General features: G+C 40.3%; 1 protein-coding gene across 1 annotated transcript in view; it reads left to right on the top strand.

The window, feature by feature from the left end:
• mthfd1l (methylenetetrahydrofolate dehydrogenase (NADP+ dependent) 1 like) overlaps nucleotides 1-13,895 on the top strand; it is a 47,476-nt gene that overhangs the window by 24,967 nt on the left and 8,614 nt on the right. The window contains exons 21-26 of the mRNA XM_022198231.2: nucleotides 4,339-4,478; nucleotides 5,242-5,283; nucleotides 9,815-9,918; nucleotides 10,827-11,004; nucleotides 11,916-12,023; nucleotides 12,153-12,305. Coding sequence (XP_022053923.2) covers nucleotides 4,339-4,478; nucleotides 5,242-5,283; nucleotides 9,815-9,918; nucleotides 10,827-11,004; nucleotides 11,916-12,023; nucleotides 12,153-12,305 — 725 coding nt within the window. The remainder of the gene's footprint in view (nucleotides 1-4,338; nucleotides 4,479-5,241; nucleotides 5,284-9,814; nucleotides 9,919-10,826; nucleotides 11,005-11,915; nucleotides 12,024-12,152; nucleotides 12,306-13,895) is intronic.

The raw sequence follows: 13,895 nt of genomic DNA, 5'->3' as shown, positions 1-13,895 counted from the left end.
CTATTAAGTGTGCACTTAAAGTACAGATAGAATCTTGTGCATGCACAAACCTACAGGACATAGAATTTATCACCTTCATTTGTTTGCAGACATGGTTTAGGGTCACATTAATTTATGATCCTTTTAATCACCTTAAATGCTAAAAGGGTTAGCTGTTGGTCATTGTGTTCGTCAGGCAGGCTGCCCACGCATGAAAACACATGTGGCAGTCACACAGATGTTTACAGGACTGCCTAGTGAAGAGTGTGGAAGAAGGTTGTTTTTAGTTGGTCTGGCCCAACCCTCTAGTTGGAGCAGCACTCATGCTTTGGTGGAATGCAACTTTAAAGCTAATACATTTTCATTAGAATAATAAAATGGTAATTAGGATAATAAACCTTGGCTGTTAAAACAATCCAGCCCCTCAGTCTTTCTTCCTCCGTGTTCTCTTATGTAACTGTTTGCTGATTCTCGCTTTCATCCAGTGAATATGCTTGTGGATCTCACTGTCATTTAACTTTGTTTATAAATTCTTTTCTGATTGAACATGTGTATTTTTGGACAGGTTTCTTGATCTTTTGTTAATATATGATTGTGTAAATAATACTTCAATTGGGATTACTTTTGCAATAGTAATTTATTACAAATGGGTTCAGCCAGACTGTTGCAAAACATGGTCTGTTTTAGACTGTTTATGGTTCAGCTGTTACCCATGTACCATGAATTCTTAACATGAGGTCACTTTGGCAGACTCTACTACATTATGTGGACCTGTGGGAGAAAGTCAAAACAAACTTCATTTCTATGACTGACAGAAAGTCGTGCTACATTTGAAGGCTTGCTCGGTCTTCTTCGTCGTCAAAGAGTTTGTGGAGCTTTAGAGTTAAACTGGACTTCATTTCTCATAAACACTGACTGGCAGATGGAAGCTTGAGGTTACTAATCTGGAAACCCCTGCTCTGTGATGACATGAGGTTTATCAGTAAGTGGGACACTTCCTCAGAGCGTTTTTCTTGGAAACTTCTTTATCATTACTCCAGCCAGCATTTGCTGGTAGTTCTGACATCACAGGTGAAGCTTCCTCCCTATGAAAGGGGTTGAAGCAATGTTACTCATCATTCAAAATAAGTCAAACTCTTCCTTGCTTGTCCACTATGATGGTGACAGTACCTTCACATGCACCAAAACTGACAAATAGATGCCAGACATAATTTTGATGTTGGAGAGAAGACTGCTACTTAATATCACCAAGAGAGCAAAGGTGGCGCTCATTATAACAAGTACTTTTCTCTTGCCAAAAATGTCCCTACAGGAGCCTTCTTGAGGTTGAAATGTGTGTAAAGGTTAAATCTTCCTCCGCAAGTTTCTACAATGGAAAATGGCCTGTCAACACGAGCTTAAATAGAAACAGAACTGCACTTTACACTACGTATATTGAGTTTAGCTTTTGGACCGATTAATTTCACTGGGATAGCTGTGTATTGTTTCACATGCATTTAACCAAACAAAGCAATTAAAAATAAAACCTATATTGGACTGTACAAATAAGTAGCTGTAGTACAGTCAATTTAGTCACTTATTTCCAAACTGAGTGGTGTCCAGTGAATTGTACCAGACTAATTATTGATTCATTTGTAAATCATGTAACATCCATATCTGCATTTTCAGTACAAACAGCATCCGAGTTAACATGGAAACAAACTTGAAAGCTCTTGTATACATGCATTTATTTTCATTTCAGCTAACTATAAAAATCAAAGTTAAGTTAAAGTAGTCTTTGTTTAAAGTTCTGGTTTTGGCCCACCAGTGTGTTTTAGTATGGTGGTGCGACACACAAGTAAGAGGAGACCTTGTCTTAACAAGACAGTCATTCCAGGTGGACTTTTCGCTTTGTTTGGAGCCTGTTCAAGAGGCCTGTGTGGAGGGCTGTCCATATCAGAGGCCCTCTGTCTCTTTGAGAGCCCTTTCATTGAACCCATTATTCAAATACACCTCGGAGAGAAAACTGATTCACCTCTTTTTCCACGTTTTTTTTTTTTTTTTTTTTTTTAAGCTCACGTGTCTAGAGCCCAATGTGTCGATCGATGACATTATCTTCTGATACTGACCCATTATAGATATATTTGTCTGCATATGTGTTGTCATATATGAAACCTTTTTTTTTTTTTTTTGAACAGAAGATGAAACCTGCTCCATTTCAGAAATGGTGTCTCCACATAGTTTGTCCAGAAGAATAGTTCAAGTATTTACAATAATCTTAACGTTGTTTGCCGCACACGTAGCAGAGTATGTATCACTACTAAACAGATGGTAGCATGAAAACAGTGACCACAGCATTTTCTCTTTTCAGTATAACTCTAAAATACACTCCTCAAAAAAATTAAAGGAACACTTTGAAAATGCATCATATTTCAATACGGGGAAAAAACAAACTGGATATTAGCATTGATATGGACTGGTTAATGAGTTAGGAATGAAAAGTGCCACATTGTTTGAGAAAGAAAATTATCAACCCCCCAGGAGGGCTAAATTCAAGACACCCCAAAATCAAAGTGAAAAACTGATGTGGCAGGCTGGTCCATCTTGCTGAAATTCCTTGGCAGCAACTCAAAATGGTATTCAGTAGTTTGTATGGCCTCCATGTGCTTGTATGCATGACTGATGATGCCGGGACAAGCTCTGAATGAGACGACAGATGGTGTCCTGGGATATCTCCTCCCAGAACTGGACCAGGGCATCGCTGAGCTCCTGGAAAGTCTGAGGAGTAACCTGATGGTGTCAGATGGAACAAAACATAATGTTCCAAAGGTGTTCTATTGGATTCAGGTCAGGTGAGCATGGGGGTCAGGTAATGATATCAGTTCCTTCATCCTCCAGGAACTGCATGAATTCTATTACCACATAAGACTGGGCATTGTCGTGCACCAGAAGGAATCCAGGACCACTGCACCAATGTAGGTCAAAGGATTTCATCCTGATACCTAAAGGCAGTCAGAATGCCATTGTCCAGCCTGTAGAGGTCTGTGCGTCCCTCCATGGATATGCCTCCCCACACCATCACTGACCCACCGCCAAACCAGTCATGCTGAACAATGTTACAGGCAGCGTAACGTTCTCCAAGGCTTCTCCAGACCCTTTCATGCCTGTCACATGCACTCAGGGTGAACCTGCTCTCATCTGTGAAAAGCACAGGGCACCAGTGGTGGACCTGCCAATTCCTGTGTTCTATGGCAAATGTCAGCCGAGCTCCACGGTGCCAGTCAGCGAGCACAGCGGGCACTAGAGGACACTGGGCCCTCAGACCGTCTCATTACATCTCTTTCTGATTGTTTGGTCAGAGACATTCACACCAGTGGTCTGCTGGAGGTCATTTTGTAGAGCTATTGCAGTGCTCATCCTGTTCCTCCTTGCACAAAGGAGCAGATAGCTGTCCTGCTGATCGGTTGAGGACCTTCAACAGCCCTGTCAGGCTCTCCCAGAATAACTGCCTGTCTCCTGGAATCTCCTCCATGCGTTTCAGAATGTGCTGGGAGACACAGCTAACCTTCTGGCAATGGCACGCATTGATGTGCCATCCTGGAGGAGTTGGACTGTCTGTGGAACCTCTGTAGGGTCCAGGTATCGCCTCATGCTACCAGAATTGACACTTACCCTAGCCAAATGCAAAACTAGTGAAAAACGGTCTGAAAAGATTTGGAAGGAAAAAAATGTCAGTGGCCTTCACCTGTAAACTCATTCCTGTTTTGGGGGTTGTCTCATTGTTACCCCTCTAGAGCATCTGTTAATTTTATAAACACCAAAGCCGCTGAAACTGACTAAAAAGCCCCTCAGTTAGTTACTTGACCAGATCAGTATCCCACATGTTTCACTGATTTGATGCAATACTTAGATTAACAAGTGTTCCTTGGATTTTTTTTTTTGAAGCAGTGTATTATATGTACATGTATTTTTTTATTTATATATATATATATATATATATATATATATATATACAATGAATAACAATATATCTAAAGTTTTTACTCTCTAAAAAGGCGGTATCCTAATCTGCTGTTGCATCTGGTATATACAGTTATAAAGTCATGTTTGGTAGAACATGATAGTAAACATTGCAGTGATGATACAAATGATGAATGTAGTAGATGGCAGCACATAATCAAGTCAGCATGTCCTTTTCTCTCCCCAGTGCCGCTGCTATAGCTTTGTTTTAGTGCACAGATCATTGTTTAACCACCATCTTCTTACATTCTGCTTTTGTTTTCAACTCATGAACACAAACTCGGTAACTTACTAGTCGGCATGTTAATTTGATTTCTATTCATGTTTGCTTTGAGTGAAAACCTGTCTCTTTCCTCACAGTGACTGAAGCAGGTTTTGGAGCAGACATTGGGATGGAGAAATTCTTCAACATCAAATGCCGAGCTTCAGGTTTGAGGCCCAATGTGGTGGTGCTGGTTGCGACAGTTCGAGCGCTGAAGATGCATGGTGGTGGTCCAAATGTAAGTTAACCGAGCACCGTTACCACACCTCAATACATGAAATCGGTATGAATTATGTAGATAAATACAGCTGGAGACCTCACATTTTTCTGGTTTTCTTTTTGCCATGCTGTTATGAAATATGACATGCAATGCAGAGTAGTGATGATGATGCAGATGAATTCAGTAATATATGTGCTTGTGTGACTCCAAAATAAACTAGCATCTGGGACTGTCATGCAAGAGTAACGTGCTTTTAATGGTCATGAAAAACTACTTTGCCGTTAAAAAGCTGTAACTCAGAATTGACAGTTTAGCCATCTATTGTGGTTACTAAAGGTTGCACGCCTTTCCATGCACATTTCAACTAACAACAAATCTTCTGTACGGTTCAGTCAGATCCTTTCAGGTGTTTACTTTTTCAGCCTGTGTCCTGACATCCATATAGACAGTGAGAATAACACACGGTGTAAGCCCCAGTGCACACATGAACGACATTTGATAGCTCAAGCTAGCGTTCATTTAGATTTTGTAACTTCTAGATGTTTGTGCTGTTCTCCATGGGAAAATACAACTTAAATGGTCCACATTAATATAATTAAAACGGTTATAAAAATTTGATTAGCATTTCCTGGTATTTATTTGTGCCGCATTGTTTATCCCATGAAAACCGGTTCCATCTTCCAAATAAATGTGATCAAAAACAAAGTGGAAATATGCTAACTGAGACATTGCTTTGTGTTATGCTACAGAAGCGGGCAATTATTTTTTTGTGTATTTGTAGGTGTCAGCAGGTGCACCTCTTCCCAGAGAGTACATCGATGAGGTATGAGCCATGTCACACATACACACGTGGACAAAATTGTTGGTACCCCTCAGTTAAAGAAGGAAAAACCCACAATTCTCACTGAAATCACTTGAAACTCACAAAAGTAACAATAAATAAAAATTTATTGAAAATTAAATGATCAAAAACAGCCATTACTTTTGAATTGTTGATTAACATAATTATTTAAAAAAACAAACTAATGAAACAGGCCTGGACAAAAATGATGGTACCTCTATAAAAGATTGAAAACTATTTGACCAGAGTGACATGATTAACTCAGGTGTGTCATTTAATTGACATCACAGGTGTTTCCAAACTCATAATCAGTCAGTCTGCCTATTTAAAGGGAGACAAGTAGTCACCCTGCTGTTTGGTGAAAAGGTGTGTACCACACTGAACATGGACAACAGAAAGCGAAGGAGAGAATTGTCCCAGGACATCCGAAAAAAAATGATAGACAAACATCTTAAAGGTAAAGGCTATAAGACCATCTCTAAACAGCTTGAAGTTCCTGTGACAACAGTGGCTCATATTATTCAGAAGTTCAAGACCCACGGGACAGTAGCCAACCTCCCTGGACGTGGCCGCAAGAGGAAAATTGATGACAAATTGAAGAGACGGATCATTCGAATTGTATCCAAAGAGCCCAGAGCAACCTCCAAAGAAATTAAAGGTGAACTCCAAGGCCAAGGTACATCAGTGTCAGATCGCACCATTCGTCGTTGTTTGAGCCAAAGTGGACTTCATGGGAGACGGCCAAGGAGGACACCACTGCTGAAAAAAACTCATAAAAAAGCCAGACTGGAATTTGCAAAAATGCATGTTGACAAGCCACAAAGCTTCTGGGAGAATGTCCTTTGGACAGATGAGACCAAACTGGAGCTTTTTGGTAAGGCACATCAACTCTATGTTCATAGACTCAAAAACCAAGCATACGAAGAAAAGAACACTGTCCCTACGGTGAAACATGGAGGAGGCTCAGTAATGTTTTGGGGCTGCTTTGCTGCATCTGGCACAGGGTGTCTTGAAAGTGTGCAAGGTACGATGAAATCTGAAGACTATCAAGGCATTCTGGAGAGAAATGTGCTGCCTAGTGTCAGAAAGCTTGGTCTCAGTCGCAGGTCATGGGTCTTCCAACAGGACAACGATCCAAAACACACAGCCAAAAACACCCAAGAATGGCTGAGAGAAAAGCGTTGGACTATTCTAAAGTGGCCTTCTATGAGCCCAGATCTGAATCCCATTGAACATATGTGGAAGGAGCTGAAACATGCCATTTGGAGAAGACACCCATCAAACCTGAGACAACTGGAGCTGTTTGCTCATGAGGAGTGGGCCAAAATACCTGTTGACAGCTGCAGAACGCTCATTGACAAATACAGAAATCGTTTAATTGCAGTGATTGCCTCAAAAGGTTGTGCAACAAAATATTAAGTTATGGGTACCATCATTTTTGTCCAGGCCTGTTTCATTAGTTTGCTTTTTTAAATAATTATGTTAATCAACAATTCAAAAGTGATGGCTGATTTTGATTATTTAATTTTCAATAAATTTTTATTTATTGTTACTTTTGTGAGTTTCAAGTGATTTCAGTGAGAATTGTGGGTTTTTCCTTCTTTAACTGAGGGGTACCAACAATTTTGTCCACGTGTGTAAGCGCATACACACAAGCACATACACGAATGAGCATATTCAGTGTGGCTTCAAGATAAACTAGATAAACTAACATGAACATGTCGAAATGTTTGTTTTCCACTAATCTGTTACTCTTCTCAATATATCTGTGGTACTGATTTAGTGAAATAACATTATTTGGATTATAGACTTTTCATTTGTTTCCATACTTTTGGGTCACCCTGTAGATAAGGCTTCTGTGAAAGAATATATTATGTACAGGCTGTAGTTGTATCTGGCTGCTTATAATGCCAGTACGTTGATCAGTATTCTAATTCAGCTATCTGTTCTTTCTCATTTTCATAGCTGCAACCAGTCCATGTGTAGATTGAATCTGTTCGGACATCTTCTCTCGTTTGTGTTTTGGTGTTATTTTGATAAAAGTAATTGTTGTTCAACATTTCTTTGATCCAACTCCGGCATGATCTCCTCTGTTTCAGTGGCTGGTATTTGTACACAAAAGAACTTCATATAGTGGTATTCAAACCCCATAGCTCACTAAGGTTTTGGTGGTGTAAATGCACAGTGACAGACACACCAGTGGACAACTATAAATGCTCACAACAGCGTAGGCCACGTGTGTAGTGGCAGTGTAGAGTCAATGCAGGAGTGTGAATCAGTTTATACAACCCATGACTTTCTGTAGAATAACAGACTTTTATGAAGTTACTTTCTGTGCACTTCAAGGCAACGCAGTGCTCAGTGTTTGATCTGATTATCAAAGTCTTTATACTAGCTCTAGCCTTTAGGCCAGTGGTCGGCAACTGGCGGCCCGTGGGCCAAAACTGGCCCGTCAGGAATAATATCTGGCCAGCCAGATGATTTTGAAAATTTGATTTGGCACAGAGCCAAGCCAGTCCGTCACCGCAACACGAAACTCGCGTGGTCGGCTGCTGCTGGGCATTTCCGCGTTTGCGCTACTGGTCGGACACGGTTGTACCAGCCAGATTTCACTGAGCAACAGTGTGTGCAAAACGTGTGTGTGTCTCGGGAGTCATTTTTAATACATCTGTGATCAGAATTGAGACATGTCCCAAGCAGCGGCGATCAGCTGTAGAAGCTCCGCTGAAGGTGCCACGGTTAATGCCACTGTGCAGTGACACTTTTTGTGGCACCGCCGCGGTGCCACAAAAAGTGTCACTGCTAGCTGCTAGTGCCACAAATCGGTCTTGCCCGTAGTGGGATTATCAGTACAGGTAACCTTACTCAGGCTCTCCCATTAGCTTTGGACAAGTAATTACTGCCAATAGAGCTTCACTTGTCAACTACTTTATTTTCCATATTTTGCTTTTAGTTGGCGGTAACATTGAGGAAACATATTTTGCTTTTTTGGGGGGCTTTTTTTATTGTTACTGTAAGTGTTTCTGCTGTCTGACGACCAGCTCCGGCGTTGGGTAAGTTGAGTTAAGGATGTTAAATTAGTAAAATTAGCAACCCGAACTTTTAGTATGTTTTAATCTAGAGGAGAGCCAGTTTGCACCTTACAGTACCAGTGTTGTGCCATAAAGTGATTGCAGCCTGTTGGAGCAGTTATCATTTGCCTGGACTATTACCAATCCAGTTGTTTTTACCTGCTGAAATAGCTTTAAGGACCCATTCAGCTCATATAATGCAGTTTTATAATTATGAGTGCAGCCCCTTAGGTCATATTTGTGTGATATGGGCCAAGATAAGCTCTGCGTGTGAAATGTCCTTTGACACTCTTTTATAGAGATCTGTGTGATGCCATAAAGAAAATTTCAAATTATACTTGAACCAATCTCCCTCAGGCCTCCAGCTGTATTGTCACTGACATTTAATTCTACACCTTTACATACATAGTTGGCCCACCAACATGGATAAGATCACTTATTTAATTGGCAGCACAAATAGGACATTTGCATTTGGTTTCCAGGTATGTGGACCTTACCGGAGTGGAGGGATTCTTTTTGGTGTGAGTCTGGGTGTGCACATCCATATCTGGCTAAGATCACTGGATGCTCAGGCAGCTTCAGCTGAGTAAATAATGAAGCAGTAGAAGTTAATTCTGAAGCCTATAATAGGAACCAGCAGTACAGTGGGAAACGAAGCCAGGGAAATGAATTTATGGGACCTGTATGGCCTTACTTCACTGAGCCTGAGGCTACACACACACAGACACACAGATTGTAAGATTGCTGTTAATGTGTTTGGGAGTAACAGGCATCCTGTGCGTAGTAGTATGGAACAGAACATGGGAATAAGTATTGCATAACCCCACACAATAGGATACTACCACAAACTTATTACTGTAGTTTATTACCAGTTCAAGTGTAATAATAAACATGTTAACAACCTATCTACATCAACGAAAAAGTATAACCCGCCGTGAAGGCAAATGTCTTAAATTCTGATTTGTATTAGCTTGGACAATGCCAGCTAAATGGGTAAATAGGAAATGAAGGTATTTAAAGTAAGCTTCCTCTGGAATTACGGATTTCCTGTCCTACCCTTGAAATTACACCTCTGCCAAATACTTACCCAGACAATTTTTTCCCCTGTTGTGCTGACGATGTAATAAAAGCTCTTCTCACTGAGTTTTATTTATGGTAATTTTTTTTTACCGTCCATTTTCACTGTGACCCTAAAGAATGTTTGACTCTGTACGTGTTCTATATTACAGGAACTTCCATAGATTTTTTTTTTTCCCATTGTTTTGATGCATCAAGGGGGGAGAAAAAAAGGGAATAACACAGAACCAGTCCTGCTTTAAGGGACTATTATTGAGATGTACTGAAGCCATAAGTTGTGTAGAGCATTTTGTTGATGTATCTTCTTCAGCTGAATTGCAATAAGGTTTCTAATATCTGCTTTCTTCTGTCTTTTTCTCCTCTAGAATCTCAGCCTAGTTGCAGGTGGTTGCCGCAGCAATCTAAAGAAACAGATCCAGATTGCACATCTGTTTGGGGTACCAGTCGTGGTCGCACTCAATGTCTTTAAGTACGACATATGCAGATACACACATCCTCAAAAATACAGAATAACTTGCATGAAGAGCTATTCTGTTGTATACAATACTTACACCCTGTGATCCACAAGTCATTTTGGGTGTTTTTTTACTACTGTCACACTTTTACTTGGTGTGGGATAATTTTTTCACCGCATTATAAAGTCCTGTACTTTCATGGAAAGAACACAACCACAGCTGGAAGTAGGGGAAAGTCAAAAACCTCTTCCGTGCAGTATTACAAAGTTGAAAAAAAGAAATGCATACTAAAAGAAGTTCAAACAAGAATCAACAAGTGAGACATTTTTTCAAGTCCCCACCATGATGATATCACTACTGGAAAAATTGTTGGACCTACATACTATGGATATTTTACTGCTTACATTTTCAAATTTGTTTTATACTTGTCTCCTACCTCCTGGCTTCGTTAACTGAATTATTCCTGCATTTTTGTTGTGACTGTTGGTTGCAGCCAAGTTAAATATGACTCTGCGGTTGGGCTAAGGAGTCCAGTATTTTTTGTTTTTGATAGAATTCAACCTTTTTTTGGCAAACTGTTAAATGAGACATTTAGAATATAATAAATTAGATTAAATATTTCAATTGAAAGTTTCCAGACCAAACTGTACATCACACGTGATTAGTTCAAGGACCGTCAGAATGTTGAAGATCCATTGATTCTTTCTGGGTTTTTTTTTAAAATACTTCCTAGCGCTCACAAGAGTGTAATTTTTTTTTTTTGTTAATTTAAAAGACCACACTAGCGAGTTTTGAGGGTGTGTGGTTAAATGATACGGTAGTCCATACATCTTGTCAGCAAACTAAGCCACTGTTTGTGTTTAAGTTCATTTTACCAGCATGGTCACCAAGCACTGCTGACAATGTTTCCCTGGTTCTTTAGGACAGACACCCAGGCAGAGATCGACCTTGTGTGTCAAATAGCAAAAGAGTGTGGAGCGTCTGACGCTGTGCCCTGTCACCACTGGGCTCAAGGTGGACGAGGTTCTGTAGAACTGGCCAAGGCTGTGGATGAGGCTGCAAACAGACCCAGCAACTTCCAATTTCTGTACAACACAGAGGTGAGTGCAGAATTTTTTTTGTCTTGTAATGGATATAGCCACGTATTAAAGGCATGTCAAACAGTCTGATGCCTTTGTTATTGCTCTACAACAGGCAATATCCCTGTCCCTACTCTTTCAGTATTTGATACTTTGTTTGCGGTAAATGATGTCCTCTGGGAGTGTGTCGAAGTCAAAAACATCAGCTGCTTTGAATTACTGAGTTTAGGAAGTTGTGACTTAAATTAGTGGATCCTGTTACAATGTCTGTCTGTGCAAGGCTCCATTCAGTACATGCATGTGCCTGCATACTAAGATTCCAACAGGATTACAATATGTACTTCTTTCTTAAATCCAAATTTAAGTACATTAGGTTCAGCTAAATTTATATACTTTACACTGTTCACTCTGTTTACTTTCCATGCTGGTAGCTTGTATGGAGCGTACAGAAGAGCTACAGTTTTCTTTCATTTGGCAGCCCCTCACAACTAGACCTTGATTTCACCAGACATGAATCAGCATGGCCACTTATCTGGAGTATTGGCTTTTTAAATGTATTGTAAAGATGGAACCCTGACTAGCTCCAGCTCAGCAGATTAAATAATGAATGAAAGATGTGCCAATCTTATGGGGAGCTCCAAATTTACAGAAGAGGTTGTATGTGTAGCAGTGTGCGATTCTGTTTCCACAGTGTGGTCATTAAATAGAAATTCTTTTTCTTTTCCTTTTTTTTGACTGCATGGGAAAACAAAGGAATGCACGACAGGAGGTCAAAGTCTGACATGTTGAATGATTTAATTCATTGAGTTGAATCCTTAACTGTGACGTCACAATGATGTGTTTTCAGTTCACCTAATCTAATTCCCCTGCATCCCTTTGACTGTAGTGCTGTTGTGTATCCACCTGCTTCTGATGCGCTGTCTTTCCCATAGATGCCGATTGTGGAGAAAATCAGAACAATAGCCCAGAAGGTGTACGGAGCTGATGACATTGAGCTGTCTCCGGAGGCCAAGAGCAAGACAGATTACTACAATCAACAAGTGAGATCACTGACTCACACACTGACAGGAGTCATTCAGCTTCTCTTCGTCACTGTCCTTCTGTCCGTGTCTTACTTTCACCTCGCAAACACACACATTAGTAATGCTCTCTTTTTTCCCCTACTACAGGGCTATGGTTCATTACCCATCTGCATGGCCAAGACCCACCTGTCCCTGTCCCACATGCCTGACAAGAAGGGTGCGCCCACTGGATTTGTTTTGCCTATCAGAGATGTCCGTGCTAGCATCGGGGCAGGCTTCATCTACCCGCTTGTGGGAACGGTATGTGGTCCGTAACAGTTCAGGTGCTACAGGTTAATGCTAACAGGCTTCATGCTGCATTACATCTCACATAGATACTGCTCAGAACAAATTCCTTAAAGTGTATCTGAACCACATTCATATTGTGCTGCAGATCAAAGGTGTGGGGATTCATCTGGCAGACTGGTGAAGCCTAAAATATATCATGTTTTTACAAATCTTATATCTTTCGTTAATTTTTTGCATATCATTACATTTTGAATCGTCAGTTTAATGTAAAGTCTGGAGCATGCTGAGATTATGGTAATTATGTCAATGTGCAGATGTTGAAAGGCAAATGTACATTTTAACCTCATGTACAGAGCCACACACATGCTTGTTTGTGTATTCCACTTGTTAAGTGTGCAAGTCAACAAACATGTTTGTGTGTGCAGCTATGATTGCCTGTTTACTGCACAAGATATGAAGTCCTTCCTCTTCATTGTTACAGTAATATCCACCTCAAACACTATTGCCTCCAACTGCTTGCTTTGATCTCTCAGGGTTGTGGACCACTGGCTTGAGTTAGTGAGTTTGGACAGAAAATTAATTAACTTCCCCCTAAATGTAGCTGAACTGAAATTAGTGAAAAGTTAATGAACCTTCTCAACCTCAAGCAATTTTTTTTTTTTTTTGCTCCTGTCACATTTCTACTCGCTGTGGGCTCGTTTTCGAAACAAAATAAAATCCTGCACCTCTATGTGAACAGCTCAACCATGGCTAGAAGTGGAGAGAACTCTGAAATGTCTCTAGAGCAGTATAATAGATTTTTAATGCCATACATTATATAAACAAGCAAACATATTTGATTAACAGTAACAGGAAAAAAACTCTTAAGCACATGTTAAAAAAAAAATCGAGTGCTACATAATGTGGACATTTTGCAGGTTACATTTCTATATTGTTTCTCTACTTTTCCCCCTCTTATTTGTGTGAAAACGGCCTGCAGTTCGTTCAGCCAAAAAGTCCCTGAATTTTAGCCTTGTGACTGGTAGTCATATCTTCCTGGTTGTGCCAAAAAGTGCAGACTTTTGTTTGTTTTACAGAATTTTTTTTAGGACTAGCAGTTTTTGGTGAATTTCTAAATGAGACATGGATCTGAACATTCTTCCAGACTAAACAGCATGTCACATATGGAAGTTAAAGGACTGTTGGAAGGTGTAACATCTGGTAAATCTTTCTTTTTACACATTTCTGGCTTTGAGTGCTGTAATTCTGGTATTGTTTTTTATTTTGTTAATCTTTTAAACCCGCCAGCAGGTTTTGCAGTTCAGAGTGTTAATAGCCCCATCTGTGTTACCAGGAAACATGATTTCTGCGGTGTTAATTTTCTTCCAGCTTTTTTAGAGGTCATAGCAGAAACTTTTTGTCCATGAATCCTTGTCCTGGCACTTTTGTGGCTGTTTGATCACACAGGTTGGTCCCTTTAGCATTGTTCATGTCTGAGTCGTAGTTGAGATTGGGGTCTTGTCCCCTGCCTTTCCTGACAACCATATTACTGGTTTCAGCTAACTGGGCTGGCTGGAGCCTCTTGGTCGATGATGGGCTGGGCAGGAAGGAAGCCGCTTCCTG

Source organism: Acanthochromis polyacanthus, chromosome 16 (assembly GCF_021347895.1).
Source record: "Acanthochromis polyacanthus isolate Apoly-LR-REF ecotype Palm Island chromosome 16, KAUST_Apoly_ChrSc, whole genome shotgun sequence".
Lineage (NCBI taxonomy): Eukaryota > Metazoa > Chordata > Actinopteri > Pomacentridae > Acanthochromis > Acanthochromis polyacanthus.
The sequence above is the reverse complement of the archived record's forward strand: the minus strand, read 5'-3'. Positions and strand labels throughout refer to the sequence as shown.